This window comes from Amblyomma americanum, chromosome 1 (assembly GCF_052857255.1).
Source record: "Amblyomma americanum isolate KBUSLIRL-KWMA chromosome 1, ASM5285725v1, whole genome shotgun sequence".
Classification (NCBI taxonomy): domain Eukaryota; kingdom Metazoa; phylum Arthropoda; class Arachnida; order Ixodida; family Ixodidae; genus Amblyomma; species Amblyomma americanum.
Genome location: NC_135497.1, coordinates 107,277,752 through 107,297,204, shown reverse-complemented (window position 1 = coordinate 107,297,204; position 19,453 = coordinate 107,277,752). Strand labels below are relative to the sequence as shown.

At 50.9% G+C, this 19,453-nt stretch overlaps 2 protein-coding genes across 4 annotated transcripts in view; both read right to left on the bottom strand.

Annotated features, from left to right (window-relative positions):
• LOC144113413 (protein TMEPAI-like) overlaps nt 1-19,453 on the bottom strand; it is a 62,236-nt gene that overhangs the window by 31,717 nt on the left and 11,066 nt on the right. The gene's annotated exons all lie outside the window — the stretch shown is intronic.
• On the bottom strand, nt 9,321-12,916 carry LOC144113411 (uncharacterized). The gene is made up of 2 exons (XM_077646474.1): nt 12,780-12,916; nt 9,321-11,668 (listed from the first exon to the last, which is right to left on the bottom strand). Exons 1-2 carry the CDS (start codon nt 12,787-12,789, stop codon nt 9,387-9,389), a joined length of 2,292 nt encoding a protein of 763 aa, XP_077502600.1. The 5' UTR covers nt 12,790-12,916; the 3' UTR covers nt 9,321-9,386.

Sequence of the window (19,453 nt, the reverse complement as noted above, 5' to 3'; positions counted from 1 at the left end):
CCCGCTGCCGGCAATTAGCTGCGCCCGAAATAGAAAGAGGCCCGAGATCCCGCCGGCGCGCCAGACGCGAAGAAAGCCACGCTGACCAACCTCCGAATGATGGCGCCTCTCTGTTTTTTTATGTAACGCGGCGTACTTAAATTACTATAGCCGCCCATTAAGCAAAGCAGCTAAGAAGCCCCGCTCCAGTCGAAGACGCGAAACTGCCGTCCTTGGGGATACCAGCCCGAAAAGCAACAAACAGCCGACGCTTGATTACGAAACAGAGGAGAGATTCAGCCTAAGGCTCAGTAAAGCGCAAGAGTTCACGAAGAGGGATTAAAGCTAACAAGGTAGTGGTTTGAAAGTTCAGTGCTGCTTAAAGTTCACTCCCGTGTTCGCATAGCGTGGTGCTGAGCAGCATGAACTGGCATTCCTGAATATTTAATGCAGCGTCAGCAGGTGGTGCCGACTGTTGAAGCACAAGTGCTCTGGAAAGAATGCCACATCGCGAGAATTGAGTATGAGAGGAATTTCTCCGCCAATGTGAGCTGGGTAATGTGCCACGCGTGAAGGTCACTTAAATGAATGACTAGTTCAGTGCATATTCCGCAATAAGAAAAAAAAGTTTTCGACGCCGGTGAAATAAAAGCAGGCTACTCTAAATGAAAGTATATTTTGTAGTCAAGCTCCAGTGCAATCTTTTTTTACGCGCAATCCATCATAACCGGGGCCTACAGGAAAAGGTAGGAGTGAAGAGCAGTCGAAAGGGTGCTTAAACCGAGCACAAGTCAGCTACTAACGTTAAACAAAGAACAAGGAAGGTTATCAACCAAGTTTAAACTTTCGTAACCCAAATGGAGGGATTAACGGGACGATGTCAACAAGCTCTTCGGCCTCACGAGGCTGACAGAACGGTCCGATACACCCAGTCGCAGACGCGTCAAATATGCAGGCCCTGTAACTCCTCAGTGGCAACAATACAGCTCATGCACGGGACAACACCAGGTGTTTCAGGGAAGACTAAGTAATTTTCGAAAACAGGCTTTTCGGGGTAAAAATGTGGCTTTTGCGGCGTACGAGTCTTACCAGTGTTGGCGGACACCAGAAAACAGATGAATCGTTTTTAGTAAGCTGGTTAACTAATTTTAATAATGAACTTTAAATATTAGAGTTAGGCACCTAATTACAATTAGAGATTTCTAGCCGGTCGTTAGTAATAGCCATATCAGTTTTTAGAATTTCGAAAACGCGATTATCTTCGGCGCTGTGGGTCGACAAAATCTGCCTGCATCGTGCCAAAATATATGCGGTTTCGAAAAGCATGCAGGCAAAGCAAACTTTACAGTGCACGTAGTAGAAAAAAGCAAATTTTGTCGAGCCACCGCGCCAAAAAAAATCACGTTTTATAAATTGTAAAAACTGATGTGGTTATTCTGACGACCGGCTACAAATCTAATTGCAACTAGGCGCATAAGTATAATAGTTAAAACCATAATTATTAAAAATTACTTAACCAGCTTACTACTGAAACGATTCATCGGCTTTCTGGTGTCCGCCAACACTGGTAATGCTATGCTAGAAAAGCTCTATTTTTACATCAAAAAAACCGATTTTCGAGAATTACTTGATCTTCCCTGAAACACCTGGTATATTGACAAGCACAGCGCTAATTAGGCGAAAATCTAAGACTCGGCGTTCACTAAATATTTCACAAACTGCGGATAAGAGCACTGAATGTAACCTACCCGCCACTCAGCCACGCAGCTAAGAAGAAGAAAAAAAAACGAGGCACGATTATCCGCAGGAACACACACAGTCGTCAACGCATGAAACGCGACCCTAAGAGCGCGAGGCCTTAGGCGTGGGCGGCGCTGTTTAGTGCCCGTCGGGAGAGATTACACAGAGGGTTGCCGAATGCGGAATGATTGCTGGGACATGTGCCCTTGCGCTTCCCGAAGCATGCAGTGGTGACGAGTGCATGCTTGCCTAAGGCATGTACTCCTCGCCAGGGCAACACATTCACCGAAGGCCACGCCGATTCGCACTTCATCCGTTGGAGACAGTGCAGACCTTATCACACTAACTGCGCGTTAATCTGAAGGCTAAAGTACGCTGCGATAAACCGGCGGGTTGCAAACACTGCGGACAAGCGTACACGACAGCGTCAGCTTCATCACTCTCGGCTGAAAAGGAATAACAGTTTGCCTTTTAAAAGCCCGGCGCACTGCCCTGCCACAAACACTTGGCCCGTACAGAATACGTCGTACTTCACGAACAGCTGCACCAACTGTGACATAACGTGTCGAACGCGGAATAACAAAGAAGGCATACAACCACACAGGGCGCGCGCGCGCGCGCGCGCACACACACACACACACACACACACACAGAGAGAGAGAGAGAGAGAGACAGACAGACAGAGAGACAGACAGACAGACAGACAGACAGACAGACAGACAGACAGACAGACAGACAGACAGACAGAGAGAGAGAGAGACAGACAGAGAGAGAGAGAGACAGACAGAGAGAGACAGAGAGACAGACAGAGAGAGACAGAGAGACAGACAGACAGACAGACAGACAGACAGACAGACAGACAGACAGACAGACAGAGCGCCTCAGAAATTTCCGCTTCGTGGCGCCGTTCATATAAAGCTACAGGATGCGGCAAACGTCCCAGCACACGCCCACTTTCGATACGGCAACACGTCATTTTCTCAGTCGATTATGTCGTCGACACGGTGGGCGCAGCTCTTGAATTTCCCGAATATCGAGACTTCCGCCACGCACGCGCGACGGCGGCGTCTAGCCAAAGGCCACGCCAGTATTCGGCGCCCCGTCCGCGTGGCGTGCCCGTCACCGGCACGCTGTGACACGCGAGAACCTGCTCGACAGCGCTACCAAGTGAAAAGAAGCAGAGCGCGCTACGCCGCCGACACCGAGGGAAGAAAACCCGGCGGATACATTTAAATAGTCGCCGCGGCGGCGGCGGCGCATTGCACTCCTATACGCGAACAGTGGGGATGAAGAGAGTAGCGCCACGTCCGACTTGTGTTTGCTGAGTTGCTAGCAGCCGCGGCAGACCGCCACGTGGGAGCGGAGACGTTCAACGACCGAGAACTAGACGGCATGTGCGGCGGCAAAGGCCGAATTGCGCCAGACCAGTGGAGGGCGGAATAAATACCGAACATTTAAAATTACAGCCCGCAGCTGCAGGCGTACGCATCCGTGGGCCCCGGTGAGTTATGACCAACGAGACGGCGCTAAAATAATTGAAAAAGAAAAAATAAAGACGTCTGCCTAATACATATACATCTGCAATCGGGATTGACGAACAGGGGCGATGTTCTTTTATTACTTATACATGCCCGAAACAGTATGCAAATGCTACCAGACAATAAATCTCTCACGATAAAGCTGTACGGCTCGTCACGTATGCGCGATGCTTCCTGGAACTGGGCCATTTAAAAAAAGAAAAAGGGCTCTGCATTCATCCAAGCTTTCGCAGCTTTCCTAAAGTAGAAAGAGCACGTTTTTGTTTTTTGCTGTTTTTTCTATCAAACGTCCGCGACAAAATACATGGCGGCAAACGCAGTGAACGTGTTTCGCACATATGCTATACAACCATTTCGGCTTTTAGCTTGAGCACGAAGTTACGACACATTGAACTACCAGAGCACCGCTTTGCGTTTTTTCTTTAGTGTGTGTGTGTGCTTCAGAAATTGGTCGCACCACACCTACATATAACAAATTTACCACAAAAGCCCAAGAATACGGAGAAAACAAATCGCATTCCCCACAGCAGACAACCGCATTTTCCGAGGTAAAATTTCCCCGTCCGTGTTGGATAGACGGCACAGCTAACGATTTAACACTAACCATATCAATGGAGCGTTTACATGTACTGCAAGAAGGCATCCCTATGATCAGCGGCTAAACATTTTAGCCAAAAAAACGATGCGGTAAATGAGCCTTCCGGAAGGGGTGGAGGGTACCAAAACGGGTCAAAATTTATCACCATTAAAAGCCCCAGCCCATGCATTAGACGAAAACTGGCGCGCGAAGCTACAGCTGTAGGGAACTTCACGCTGAGACAGCCTCTCCCGCATTGAGCGCTAAGATTTCAGGAGGGAGGGGAGGAGCGGGGGGGGGGGGGGGGCGAAAAGAAAACAAAAGAGTGAAGCAACACCATCTGCTAGTGGCAGAAATAGAGCAATCCCGACTGCCACGCCGGCCGATTTCAAAACGGGCGGAGGCGGCAACACGCATCAACGATGAAATACCATTGCGTCTTTCCACACTGTCGCGACACAGCTGCCTTTGTTGACTGCTTCTTTATCGCGGCTCTTCCAGAGCGAAAGCCTCGTGTCACCAGTGACGCAACGCCGGCGAGGAGGTTGCAAGTATACGTCGCCCCTCCACCCACCGAGTTTCGAAATCACGCGGTCAGACAGCGGCTCGGTTGAGCTCGTGTTCGGTCGTGTCGTCTAGCCACGCAGTCTTCCCCGAAATCGACCAGCACAGAAAAAGAAAGTCAGAGACAAAAACTTTCGGGTGCTCGGGGAAAGCTTCGGGGGCGACGCGAAAGATTGATGTTCGACCTAACAGCTCAGCGCGATCGCAGAGGACGACCCAAGCTCCCTGCCGCGTAGCTAGAAAAAAAAAAAAACGAAACGAACTAGAATTAAGCTGCAGAACACACGCGAAGCAATCATGAGCGTTAGCGCGTTCGCTGAGGCAGATCAATTTCGTTAAATATACGCCGCGGGTTAAAGTTACCGGTGACAGATGGGTCGTTACAGTCGTAGTAGAGTCCCTCTTTGTTTCCGGCCCGACGCGACACAGCAGAGTGGTACACACGTTAGTCGCAAGGCAACTAAGTGGCAGCGCGTAGGACTTGACGATTCTATAACTTGTTAGCCTGTGCGAGGCGACGCGACGCCGCGTTGGTGGTGTCCCACTTCTTGAGAGCATGGGAAACCGCGTTTGTTTCGGCCACCGTTGGCTTCCTCCACTTGAGAGAGAATTGGGGAATGGCAGAAGGGCGCTTAACAAAGCCTTCCAGCAGGCAAACGTTAGGTGTCAAGCATGGTGATGCTGCCTGGAGTGTACCTTGAGTGCTCGAAAGAATATCTGTTCCGATTTCCTACCTGCGCCTTCACCATTTATACTGCAGCTCTAAGCCCACATCCTGCAACAATGCCCTCTCTCACTGTCTGGCTTTCTTTTTACTCGGCGCATTTTAACCGGCAAATACAACTTGAAAGCCCCGTTACGTTCACGAAAGAACCACCGGCACCGCAAGTGCGGCAGCGCGTCGATGTTCGGCGGTCGTGGGCCGGCCGCCGCGCTGAGGTGTTCTTTTACGCGAGCCGGCGATAAGGCAGCCTCGCGATGACTTACGCACGCCAGGCGACTGACGCAGCCGCCACGGCGCTCCGTCTTCGGCGGCCCCAAACTGTATATTCTCGTAGATGCACGGAAGAAGATGGAACGCTCGGCCGACGACAAGCCCCGGCGCGGGGGCCTTAAAGGGAACAATGACCGTGCCATCATTGCGACGGGGTCGCCGCCGAAGTGAAAGGCTTCCCGGACTGCAGCTGCGCGCTCAGGGTCGATGCACGGCGTCGCCAGCCGCGCAGGTGTGACACGCACACGCCGCCAGGGAAGTAACGAGGGGAGGAATCTCCGGTTCGGCGTACGCCTCCCTTTGTTGGGAGCGGCGATGATAAATGAGACACACTGGCGCCGGGCGAACGCCCGTATTGACAGACGGCCGTCCCGGCAGCCGACAACAAACGACAGCGCCACCGCGTGCATCGCGGGCAGGACTCGCCTGAGAGCCCGCCGCCGAGGAGGCCGGATCCCGACCCGGCGACAACTCGCTCGGAGCGTCGCCTGCCCCGATCAGCGCCGCTCCCATCGCGAGCCTCGCGTACAGCTGAAGCGCCGCAGACGCGATTTTTTTCTGCGCAGCGCGGAGCGGAGGCTGAGGAGAGGCTTTGGGATCCCGCGCGAAAACGGTTTTGCATGCTTGCGCTGCGCCAAAAATAAACCAAGGAAAAAAAAAATTGTTTAGACCTCGCACGCAGGCTCATGACAGTTATGCTCACTACGTAATGCTAAGCTTACAAAAAAAAAAGGAATAGAGCTGACGACGAACGAGGGAGATTTGGATTAGGTGATTACGGTCTTGAGGCAAGTGCTCCTAAGCTTTCCGTGTCCCTGACCCAGAAGCAGCTGCGTATCCGAGGCTGGTGCCAGGGCAGAAACAAGTGTACAGACGCATAAGGAAAGGAAAGATGTGAATCTGGAGAGATGAGGTAGGAGTCAGCTAGATCATAAGCATTTAAAACCGTAATTACGCAGGGGGGAAGCCAGGGGAACAGAGCGTGCAAGAACGCAGCTCCGCGCTCGATACAAGAAGACAAAGTAGCCAGCATCGCCCACCAGATTGGAGAGATAGGCAGAAAAGAGGCGATGACGAATATAGCTGTCCAAGGTCAACAAGTCGCTATCTCGCTTCCCCGGCCATGACGCACATTTTGTTCCGACGACAGGCACTCGCAGGATTAGGACATACTGCCGGAGACAAAAGAAACGCAGTTCGATCACCACGTAACAAAGCAGAGAAAGACCACTGCTTCAGCTGCCCGCTATCACTGCAGCCCGTCCCGGTGAGCTTAGGAACACTTCAAACACACACTCCTTTGATGACCGGTGAGCCCACTCACAAGTCGGTTGAATCACGTTATCAAAGACATGGCAAAAATAAAGCTAGAAGCCGCAAGAGACGATAAAATACAAGCATACTTCTCAGTTATATCCCGGTCACCGGGGATGCGCTTGAAAAGGGCGGAAGGCACTTGATCTAGTCGAAAGCGAAAGGGGTTGAACATTATGACAAAGCAGTAGAACTGTTCATACTGTCATCAAGCGCGGATTTAAGGGCGGGTGCGGTGACAGCCGCTGTAGAAGACTATGCTTCGCTCTAGACTGTGAGAGCGCAGTCTCGTGTCTGACCGCGCGTTGTGCGCAAGTGTAAGCACAAGGAATAAGGGAGAGTTTGGTAGCTTTTCGTCCGAGGTCCCTTCTCCCCTTCCCCTACTTTTTTTTTTTATCTGATGAAGATTGACTAACCGGCTCCCTTTCTTTCTTTCTCTCTCTATCGCACACACACACGCGCACACACGAACGCGCACACACACACACACACACACACACACACACACACACACACACGCACACACACACACACGCACACACACGCACACACACACACACACACACACACACACACACACACACACACACACACACACACACACACACACACACACACACACAAAAGCAGTCTTTTCTCGTAATGGGACTAGTGATGCTCTCGCATTAAAAAGGGGGCAAAAATACAAAACTGAGCTCTAGGAGGGTCTATAGAGGCCGCAAGCCTATAGCTACTCTTCGAAAGGAACATCACCACACAAGTGTTCCTCTTTGGTGTACTTCGAAAACCCCTTTCCTTAAGTACCCGAAAAAGGTTGGGACATGCAAGCCGTGAGACAGGAAGGATGCAAGCGCTGCGCGAGTTTTGAAACAGCAAACAAAATTTTTCGGTTTTTCCTCGAAAGGTTTGCACCCGGTGCAACGAATTGCTTCGGAGGGTGACCGGAGCCTTGCTTTCCTTGGAGTAGCAGAACGACCTTCCATTGTAGCTGTCCTTTCCTTGAACTATAATCGGCTGCGTAATCACGCTACATACTGTCAGTGGCTTTCCGAGGCAGATTATAACTTAACTACCATGCCCGCTCTAACCATTATTTGTCCGTCAAACGCTGGGCGAAGCCACGCACTTTTGAAGTGACGCCGTCGACACACGGAAAGGAAGCCCTCAAAAGCGCGCTAGATCGCGAATTGGATGAGCGCTCGCCCTAATGCGTGGAACCTCAAAGTGGCAGCTCAAACCAAATGTGCCAAAGCACGAGTACAGAATACAGAAGGCTTACCTCCAATGTCGACGAGTGTGCGGAAACGCTATATATCTTGGCCGCACCCTGGGAAATTAGCTTTGAAATGATTGTCTGCAGAAAATGCAAGAAATTGCGGACATTTTTTTTTTTACGTGAGATACGGCGTTGCGACGCTGACGTTTGTCGCTTGCTTTGCACGCACATGTTCTCCGTACTCGAGTTGGTCGTCGCGTGCGTCACAGTGCCGACGGCTTTGCACTCTGTATACAGCTCTCTGCAGCTTGAGGCAACCAGCTCCACTGCTCAGTACCGTATAGGTGCACAGACTGTACAAAGTAAACATTCTCATCTGGGCATCGTCCGGCAGAATTAACCGACCCTAAGCCATGTTTTTTCTACGATCTAGACTCCGTTCTATGTTATGAAGCACGCCGCGAACAACACGGGGCATGTTTTGCAAGGGCGCTGACGACGCTTTCGTATACTGTGACCGGAAACTGACGCTTACATTCGCACCAAGACGGCGTCGGTAAACGGCGTGTCCTGCACGTACAGGTGCGGACGTGAGTAAACGGAGCGCTCTACTCCGTTGCGACTTCAGGGGTGGAAGCAGGCTCCAACTTTTTGGAGCAGGCATGGGAGCAGCAAAAGTCTTATTTTGGAGCAGCTTTGGAGCAGCAAAAGTCCCATTTTGGAGCAAGTTTGGAGCAATTATTAGGCTATTTTGGAGCACTTTGGAGCAGAATGGCGACATTTAAATGCGACTGAGAGCAATTTTGTTTGCAACTGGACCAAAAATTGCATAAATATTGATCACGGATCCCACAGGCCAGAATTCATGAAAAGCACTGCAATTGTTCTAAAGATATTTGCTACAGTTCATGAAAAAAAATAGACATGTGGCAGCTACAACAAACAGTAGCAGCAGTACATTAGATGTTATTAATTTCAGTTCAGAAAAAGAGAAAACAACAACATAATGGCGACAGTTTTATTTGTGTCAACAAACCCAGAGCACTTCAGTGCAAAACCACCCCATATATGACAATGACAATAATTAGCTGTGACAATTAAGGTTAACTATTTCAGAATAGTTTACTACTGAATGTATAAGAGAAAGCAAGTAAAAATTGCATCAAAGGTGGTAACTGGCTTGCAGCAAATATAATGACTAGAAGCAAAGTGGACTAGAACTAGCTACTGCCATATAAAATGCAAAGACCTTGCCGATTAACATTAGAAACATGAAAAGAGCTCTGTAATCGGTTTGCACAAAAACATCACATAACGAAGATTCAGTTGGCCTTCATAGACTGGAGAAGCAAAGTGGACTAGAACTAGCTACTGCCATATAAAAGGCAATGACCTTGCCAATTAACATTAGGAACATGAAGAGATCTCTGTAATGGGGTTTGCACAAAAACATCACATGAAGATTCAGTTGGCCTTCATAGACTGAAGAGCTGAGTCAACCGTTTTGATTCGTTCTATCACAGAAGGCAGTTTAGAGTTCACATCACACAGCAAAATATTGCCACTCTCTACCTTGTCCATGTCCCTGTCAGCCACACCTTTGCTTATAAGCTCTTGTGCACTTGCAAGTAGAGCTTTGAGAGATGACAGTCGCTGCTGGAGGCTAGACTTCTCGTCCATCAGCTTCTTTCGCTCACATACTTCTGTTGGCTCCTCCTCCTCATGCTTTCGCTTCTGGGACGTTGCTGTCTTTTCTTCTTCGATTCGCTCCCGGTACACCTTGTAAGACTTTTCGACATTCCTGAGAATGTCCCTGGTCAAAGACACCTTTGTAGCATCTCCACTGTACCGCTTCATGAACGCCTTGGTTTGACGAAGGCTGGAAATGCTTGTTATGGACAAAGTACTTCGATGGTGGAGTGCTTGTTTGTTCTCACTAAATCCTCGTTCACAATCGGCATTTCCGTGAGGTAATGAAAGGGCTGCTTTGACAAGCTTAGTAATCCTTGGATACTTAGCCTGACCAGCAGGTGTCTGTAATGCAAACACACTTGACCAATGGGTGACCACATTAGGAGACAGTTCCCAGTCACTGGTTTCGCACATAAGCGAATTCCACTCATCAGTGAGGGATGACACATCGCAGGGTGGAATGACCTGAGGCAGTGCGTTAGCCACATAGCGCAGTGACGATGTGAAAGAATTCCCTTTTGTGTCTGGGTTTAAAAACCTTAAATGAAACAACAGCTTGTTGTCCAGTGGCAGCCTCGTGATCAGGTACTTTGCACAAGCTATGTAAAAGGCTCTTGCCTTGATGTAAAATGCCTTCTTCTCAGTAGGATTCCACAGTTTCATTGACTGCTCCGTGTCGAGGCCAATTTCAGGTTTTGCCTTCCAATTTTCAGAGGACTCTACATCAAGTTCTTTCAGTTGTGAGCCGGTAGCACCTGCAAATGACTCTTGGCGCAGAAACCTCCCAAGGACCTGTTTCACGAGAACCAACATCTCATCATAGAAAACATGCAGGAGAGGGTCCTTGCTTTGGAAGAGCGTTTTAAATCTGTCAAATATCTGAGCAGCGTTTTGAAGGAAAAATAACTTTGCTCGCAGTGTTTTGTCACAAAACGCAGATGACAGACGACCGTGCCTCATAGATGAGCACCTTGGCTGTCCAGATTTGGAGAAGAATGCCTTGAGGGCATCAAATGACTTTAGTATCCGCTCGACACTAGGAAGCAGTGTCAGCCATCTGCTGTTAACGTGCCGCAAAAACTCTAGTTGGGGCAGTCCTACATCACTCAGCAGCTCCTTCATGTCCGCGTGCCTTGTGGCAAACTTGAAGTAGTAGTGGACATCAGTTGCAAGAGACTCCACTTCTGCACAGAACATATCCAGCCCAGCAGCAAAAGCGTTGTGAACTTTGTGGAGGCCGCATTCACCGATGTCAACCATGTCTGGGCTCACTTCCTTCTTTAGCCTTCGCTTAAGGCTTTTCATTACGTTAGGGCCATCACTGTAAAAACATACCATGTTCTTCTTGCGAACGTCACTGAGGGCATCCTCAATGCAGGAAAACAGCTGATCAGCGGTCGCATGGCCCAAATGGAAGGACTGGAGATGCTCCACCACAACATTCTCAGTGCTGGTAGAGTAGTAGCGGACAAGCACGTCCAGCTGCTGCACCTTGGCCTCAGGGATTGGGGACTCATCAATCATGATGGTATAGAATGTGTCGGGCATGTCAAGCTCTTGGATTACTTTTGCCTTGAAATATGGCCCCAGGCCATCAGAAATAATGTACGAAAGTTTCTTGCGTCCACACTGGAAGCCTTTCGCTGTTTCTGAATCCGGAAACATGTGACGGTATGTCGCTGTTGCTGCGTCTCCATATGTGTAGGGGATGTTGTTTGCTACCACGGAGAGGGCAAAAAGAGTTTCTGCTCTTGTGACCTTTTCTTGAAGTGACGTTGCAGTCGCACTGTGTTGGTCCAGAGTGCTTTGAACCTTTGAACTCTTCTTAAGAACACCTTCTGCATTGCGATTTCTTTTCGCTTGTGCGATGTGCTTCTGAGAGCTCGCATGGCGGTATACCGCTGCAGTGCCATGTTGCCCGCAATGCACAGTGGTGCAGCAAAGCGTACAAAAGGCATCGCTGTCCTTAGAAGTTGGTCGACACCAGAGTGATATTAAATCTCCATTGGAGTCCTTTTTCCTTAACACATCGGTGTTTAGCTTAGTGCACCGCTCTAGACAAAAGAAAAAAAAAGCCACGAATCAAAAACTGTCTTCAAACAAAACCAGCAACAAGTGTCAGTTCGCTCACCACAGAAACAAGTATACAAATAGGTTTGATACCAAAATTTGTCCCACTCAATCCACTTAATTGCATTATTCCAGTGAGAACTATAAAGAAAAAGGACCTGCACTGTTCGCCCGATTGTCACATAACACTGCGCCGAGAATTCGAGCGACAGGACTTGCTTGGTAAACTTTAAAGCCTTTCAGTTCTGCATAACTTTTTAATAGCCACAACCAAACCACCAAAAGAGTGCAGCAGAATCTCGAATATACTGTGTCAGGACCAAGGAGGGGCCTAACTTACCCTATTCACTCGCATAATTTGCGCCCTCGCGAAAATGCGCACCCGGAATTTATTACACAAGCATATATGAAAAAAATGCAACAGAGTGCACGCGGGTGCACGCAGTGGAAGATCGGAGCGAACGCTTTGCCGTGTGCGGCTGTGAAAGGTGAGAGCAGCGTGGGGTCGCCGGCCGCGCCGCTGTGAAGATGTAACCACGCAGCTGGCCAGGCCAAGCCAAAGCAATGTCATCACTGCTGCGTGCTAAATGCGAGCACGACGGGTAGTAAGCCCGGTGCCCATCCCTTAGCAGCTCCACGTGTAAGAAGTTCGTAATTCGTTTGTTAAATTAGTTCCGGTAAAGAAAATTCTATTCGCGCGCTGTTTACCCAGCCCACTCGCGCTGGCGGTTGCGTTCCAATACAAGGTGTCCGGAATCCAAAACAACCGAACCTCTGGTAGTTCGGTTTGCCGCTAGTCAGCCGGGCCTATCGCCAGGACGCCGTTTATTTCCACTGGCTCCGGACTGCTGGCTCTGCGATTGTATCGTTGCGCGCTTATTGCTTAGAGCTGCGAACGCGGCATCATACCATCCCGCGGGGATCGCGAAATCTCCGCATCTCTTTCTGGAGTTCTAAATTACTGAAAAAAGCGCACAAATGATGCGAGTGAACGTCTCGTTGTCCGCACAATAAATACAGCTTGCTAAGTGAGGTAAGTTCACAATACCGCCCACACTCAAACTATATTACCAGATAATAGTTAAAAGTACTTACTTTTACTCATGCTTGTGCAAGCCTCTCGTGACTGCCGTGCCGGCCGCCACGTGCAGGGACACCAGCGAACTGAGCTTAGAGGAAAAATTTTCCTCCCTCCATGGAACCGAGCGAACCCAACTGTCGATGCCAATGCGGTTGCGTCCGTTTCGTAGCGAGCACCCAGTGTTGCCCAGCCGACATTAACACTCGGCTAAATTTGGCTCTGTATACTTGCAGTGGGAGTAAATTGCCGTTTAGGCGCAGCTTGGCGCAGGAGATCAAATTGGCAAAGAATGGCGCAATTGGCGCAGCACTTCCACCCCTGCGACTTAAATCACGCCTGTTCCAGCAGAAACCGGGAAACACCGCGCGTCCACAAGAAACTGCATCAGCGAACGCTATACCATGCAGCCTGCACAAGCCATATCATTAATTCTCATCAGGGAACGCTGTAAACAGGCTTACAAGTCCACAGCATGCCCCCGGTGTACTTACGGCCTCACCTGTGCTTCGCGCCAGTGTAAATGACAGCGCGAAGCAACTATTGTTTGAGGCCACATGTCCATTCATGGTAAGAAAAAGACTGCCTGCGAGTTGATCTCTGTAATCAGCTACGAGACTTCAACGGTAGTTTGAGTGTGAAAATCTTGCCCGCATTTCACTCGCCGCGGTGGCTCAGTGGTTAGGGCGCTCGACTACTGAGCCGGAGTTCCCGGGTTCGAACCCGGCCGCGGCGGCTGCGTTTTCATGGAGGAAAGACGCTAAGGAGCCCGTGTGCTGTGCGATGTGTCAGTGCACGTTAAAGATCCCCAGGTGGTCGAAATTATTCCGGAGCCCTCCACTACGGCACCTCTTCCTTCCTTTCTCCTTTCACTCCCTCCTTTATCCCTTCCCTTACGGCGCTGTTCAGGTGTCCAACGATATATGAGACAGATACTGCGCCATTTCCTTTCCCCCCAAAACCAATTATTATTATTGCCCGCATTTCCGCCACAAGAGTAATATTCAAGGCAGCCTGCCCTGCCCCCCCCCCCCCCCCCCCCCAATGGAGTTTCTCCCCGAGTGGGCCAGTGTAGCGCTAACAAGGAATACGGCTCTCTCTCGTGAAGCCATGTCTGCCCAGGCACAATACTGTACGCGCAGGCGCACTGCCGTCCGCGGCGAGTCGCTCTGCGCAGGGAAGCCGTCCTGCAGTTCGTCCCCAAACCACGGAATGTGCGAGCCAGAGATTCAGACTGCAATTAACGTAATGCCTGTAGCGGCTCCTCCTGGTGCGCGTGAGTTGCGACAGCGGTGGGTGGCGGCGCAGAACGAGAAGAGCTGTGGCCGCGTTACGTAACGTAATAATAATAATAATAATAATAATAATAATAATTGGTTTTGGGGGAAAGGAAATGGCGCAGTATCTGTCTCATATATCGTTGGACACCTGAACCGCGCCGTAAGGGAAGGGATAAGGAAGGGAGGGAAAGAAGAGAGGAAGAAGGAGGTGCCGTAGTGGAGGGCTCCGGAATAATTTCGACCACCTGGGGATCTTTAACGTGCACTGACATCGCACAGCACACGGGCGCCTTAGCGTTTTTCCTCCATAAAAACGCAGCCGCCGCGGTCGGGTTCGAACCCGGGAACTCCGGATCAGTAGTCGAGCGCCCTAACCACTGAGCCACCGAGGCGGGTAACGTAACGTTTCGGATTTGTGGCGCACATTGTCGGGGATGCACACGCTTGCTTTAACAACGGGACCCTTATATGGCTCCCAGTATACGTTGCCCGCTGAAGAAAAGCTGACCTGTCGGCCCCTGTCTCGCATTAGGGAGACAGAAGAAATACTTTTTATGCATCCGGTTCACTGCATATGCGTCTGGCGCTGAAGAAAAAACCGTACTTAGCGCTCGGCATACCGGTTCTACCAAACAAGGGCCAAGGCAGGACAGGGCTGCCACTTGAATATGCCGCTTTTGCGTCGTCTGTCCCTCCCGGTATGCACACGCTGAACAAAACAAGCGAATACGACAGCCATCGGCCTAAAATACCATCACGACCGAATAACTTGCACATCTTCGGAAATTAAACGTTCTTCCATTTTCTGCTGGCCCCATAAGTGCACATTTGCTCACGGACTCTTGGTAGCGCGTAACGAATGGCAAGAGTGCTCGCTTTTTTTTTTTCGTGCAGCACAGAAAACGGCGGGAAATAATAACTAAACCTTCGTCATACTGGGAGTCGAAAATAAGAAAAGCTTCGGTTTTGCGTGCGTTGTATAGTACCGCAGGGGACGTCACACACCCCGGTTCCACATACCGCGTGGAGCGAAACGCCGACACCACAACACCAAGAAGCCCCGCGAGTCGAAGCACTCCCTGGCGTGTTTAAGGTTTCCAGGCGTGGAAACGAGGCAGGTGCGGATCGCCGGCGAAGCGCAGGAAAATTGATGGTATAAATAGCGGCCCACGCTACGGTCAGCGTGGGCGCCCGCTTGTTTTGCCTACAAATCCCCGCCAGCTTTTGATAGCAGCCCCGCGTTCGTTAACAAACAAAGCTTTCCACTAGAAAGCCAGCGCACACATCGCTCTGGCCGCGTGAAAGCCGCACCACAGAGAGAACAGGCTCGCGAATAAGTTACAGCCCCGAAGGTGAAACATCCGACTCCTATGAACAGGGAGGGCCTTTTTTTTAAATCGATACGGACGTTATCGCAACTACTGCAATTCTCTCCGGCACAAGTTTTCGACCACAGATGGACCTTATACATGCAAACATATTATGATCGAGGCAGACTTAACCAATTGCACGAATCAACGTCTAACTGCAGACTTCCTGACGTCTATATACCGCGGCGAGGAATACACTCTATTATGGAACAACAGATTATTTCTTAAAATACCTGCACGAAGCACGCGCTCCAAGGAGTCCACCGCCAAAGCTGCCGTGAGCCCACAGCAAGCACCCGCCGCCTCGCCAAGGCGACATATGCTGGCAGGAACGAGGTCGGAAGCTTACTGCCGTCATTCAGCGAAGGCCGATAAATCTTATTCGACCCCGGAAGTTGCATCACGCTATTGTGGCGCATTCTTCCGACCGGGTGGCCAATGGGAGCGCTTTCCCGGTTAACCTGAGCCTATACCTTACCTTCTCCCCTCTCCCCCCCCCCCCTTTTCCTCCTATGTAGAGGTACTTGCCGCAGAAGCACGGACTGTGAATTCTCAACGCTTTAGTCTGTCGTGTTAGCGAGCACGTACGCAGCAGCCTGGAGCGCGAAAGAAAACAGCGTGCCGAGCACGTGCGCGTAGCCCAGCCTCGGTCCGAGCACGCGCGTTCTCCACCCCGAAACTCCCCTTGCGTGCGTGAGATATATAGCCAAAGCCCTCTACAACAAGGCGCGGGCAGCGGATGTGATCTGAGAATTTAGGCCATCTACACGGGCGCAAGCTGAATGCGCCGTGGCCCCTTATTGCCACCTAATGCACTGTCGCCGAGTTCCGCTCCAACGTTTAATTTTGCGCTGTTCGCGGAGAAAAAAAAAAAAAAACGCGTGCTGTCGGCGGCGAAAGTGGTTGTAGTGTTTAACACTAGCGCTTCGCTTAGAGTTCACTGCCGCGGCACTTTGCAGCAGCGCCTACTGCCCAGGTATAGACGGGGAGGTTGACGCTTCATCCAAAGGCATGTTCATTTCACTCGTTTCGATTCGTGGCGCTCAAGCTTGGCGTGAGCGCCAACATGCGCCAAAAGAGCACCGAGCCATGCAACCTCGAGTGCTACCCGCCACTTCTGCAGCCGACAGTGCATGTACGGTCACTTTACACGCCGGAAGGAAAAGGACGACCCATGAGATCCGGTCCCACAGGCAACACCCGCAGAGTATCCAGAGTGATCTTCAAACGTCGCAGGGCCCCGAAACGTGCGGCAATGTCATTCAAAAGTCAGAAGCCGAGGCAAGTAAGTCGCGTTTGTCAAAAACAAAAAAAAAAACGCAACCTTAACCGGCCCCAATACAACTGGCGCCCTCTGTCCTAGACCTCTTCCCTCCGCCTGCCGTCAAGGAGGAGGTGCGCAGCTGTGTAGAAGGGCACGGAAGAGAGAGAGACAGCCGCCGGCACACCTCGAGCTTCGACACATCGAAGCGGACCGGCTGTTTTGTTGCGAAGACGCCAGCAGGAGGAATGCGCTGCAAAAAGCCTCCGAGGAAGTCGGCGTGTCTCGCGGCATACAGGGAAAGTCGGAGATGCAGGGGAAAACAAGACCTCAGCGCTTACGTCACGGCGAAAGGGGATGTGCCCCCAAGAGGAACTGCACGTCGCGCACCGCAGAGTTGCGAGCGAGTTGCGCTGCAGAATGAGTTGTGGCAAAACCTTGAGGTTCCTTCAACTGCTGGAAGAGGCTTAATTTCGGAAGGCTGGACAAACATTGCTTGCAGAACCGCTGCCGTACTTTTGCTCACGCCTGAGCAGAAGTGTCGCAGCTCGACCCCTACGTATAGTTCAGCGCTGGCATATCTAACACCCCGGTTACACGGGCAGTTAGACGCAAGTTCAGCTTTCCGAATGACGCTGAACTGAACGGCAGTCGTCTGCAATTACACGGCACTTCCTGCGAAACTCAGTTCACCCTCTGGGTTATTTTTAACTTCAGACATTGATTCCATGGTTTATTTATTTTTTTGAACTACAATGTCTTTGCAAGTATTGTGCTTTCAGTACGCCACAACGGAACAAAACACAGAGCCAAGGCACTCCAGTACAGGCACGTCTGGCTTCACCACTTAGCCGCTGTTTTTATGGCGCTTCGCGGGTTTGCGCATTCACACCCAGTCGATTGGTGAAATTTGTAGATTGGGACTTATAATAGCCAGGACAGAAACCTTTCGCGTGATTTGAGAACACATGGCAGTGGGAAATGCCGCCGGCTCGACCGCCGTCCTGTCAGTTGGCCGGCTCAACTGCGGCCCCCCTCCTGAGTCGAACTGACCACGGCCGTTGAGGTCTGAAAGGCAGCTGGCGCTGTCGTGTAACACCGCTGACTGCTGTTCAGTTCAACTGACGGTCAATTGAACTGTCGTTGAAGGGCATAAAATCTACAACAGGAATTCCCTCACCAGACTGCTCTTTCCTGTGGCAACATAATTTCGTTACAAGAGTTTTTTTTTTTTTTTTCCTGTCGCAGACGTCAGGTTTGAAGGCGCAGGTGATACACAGGTCAGTCAAGAATGAATGGAGACCGCTTAATTACGAAAGTTGATATAATTTCAACCCCTGTCAGCTCATTTTCACGAGACGAAGTTGCTTTTACGTGTCCTCATTTCACTCGTAGACATGGTGACGCCAAATAAACGAGCACAGTTTCCTACACCTGGAAAGGTGCCCCTAGCATCTGCACAACTGTGTCCTTGTTAAAGCTGCACGTGGGCTATGAGAGGCGTGCGGGTTAATTTCGAACCCGTCGAGCGACAAACAGAAATGCGTTCTACGCCAGCTGTTACAATTCTCACACAAAGATTAACTAGATCTCGTGAAATATTAACAGTGGTCATTTATTTTTTCTGTCTTCAGCCCCGAGGAAGCCTAAGGCATAAACCCTTTGAACCGAAATGTATCACGGAAATTATACCCACAACCTTACGTCCACGAGCAGCCCATCCTCGCAGACAAGAAAGGCCCGGCAGGTCTGGTGGTTGCGACTGCGGCCAGCAATTCGCGCACTACCAAACGTCAAATGAAACGCGAATAGAATAACGGCAAGAAATAGGTAAGATCCAATAACTTCTATGCAGCTGTCTTCGCGCCATTGAAATCAAGTGCACTAATAATCAGTCCCTTTTCTGGTTCACTTGCTTCCGTTTCAACTGTCTTGTTCATCTGACGCTGACAGCGCATACAGAAAGCACAAGACGCTTCGCTGCGGGTTTTGCGCTCTCAGTGGTAATCGATACCGGTTATTTGTACGCCTGAAAACAAAATTACAGCGCACTAAGGCACTACCTGCGCCATCGCGCCCCCGTGAGCAAAGCGGCGCTGCTCAGCTCCGAGGCGTCACAATGGCGGCCATTCCTTCCGTCACAGCAGCAGCACACGTCCCGCGCTGACGGGCGAGCGCGGCTGCAGACGGAGCACTCCTCAAGGGGAGCGCAGCACTGCCGTGGCTCGAGCAGACGACGCGCCGCGTTAAACAATCCTGATGCAAGACCAGCGCCCGCCGGCAGACGCAGTCGAGACGGGCAAGATTCGCCGGCTGCCGAGACAGAGGAGGGCGTTACGTCACGGGGTCGTGTCAGCGCTAGCGTTGTAGCGCCTTCCAGCGAGAAGGGCACAAAAGAACGCGCCGCTGCAAATAGAGTGAACGCGATGATGCAAAACCCTTTTTTGTCTCTCTGGCGGCCCGAGCGCGGCGTACGACCACTCCCTCAGTCCCTCCCCCGCACTGTGCGCGTCGCTTGCAAAGCCCCGTCATTATCCTCGGGGGTCTCGGAATCCGATCTCGTCGCACACAGCGCGCTGCGAAAGAGCTTAGCGACACGGGCGCTGATCGCGTGGGAGAGCTTCGCTCCCAATGCCGCTTATAGGTGTCTTCTGCTAATGGCGCCGCCATTACGCGGCTCAAGTAACGCGTCTCCTATGTAACTAGACTACGCTGAAAGTTGCACACTGTTGCCTACAGGCTCCGCATTAATAACGGCACGGCGCCGGTGTCCGCAGATG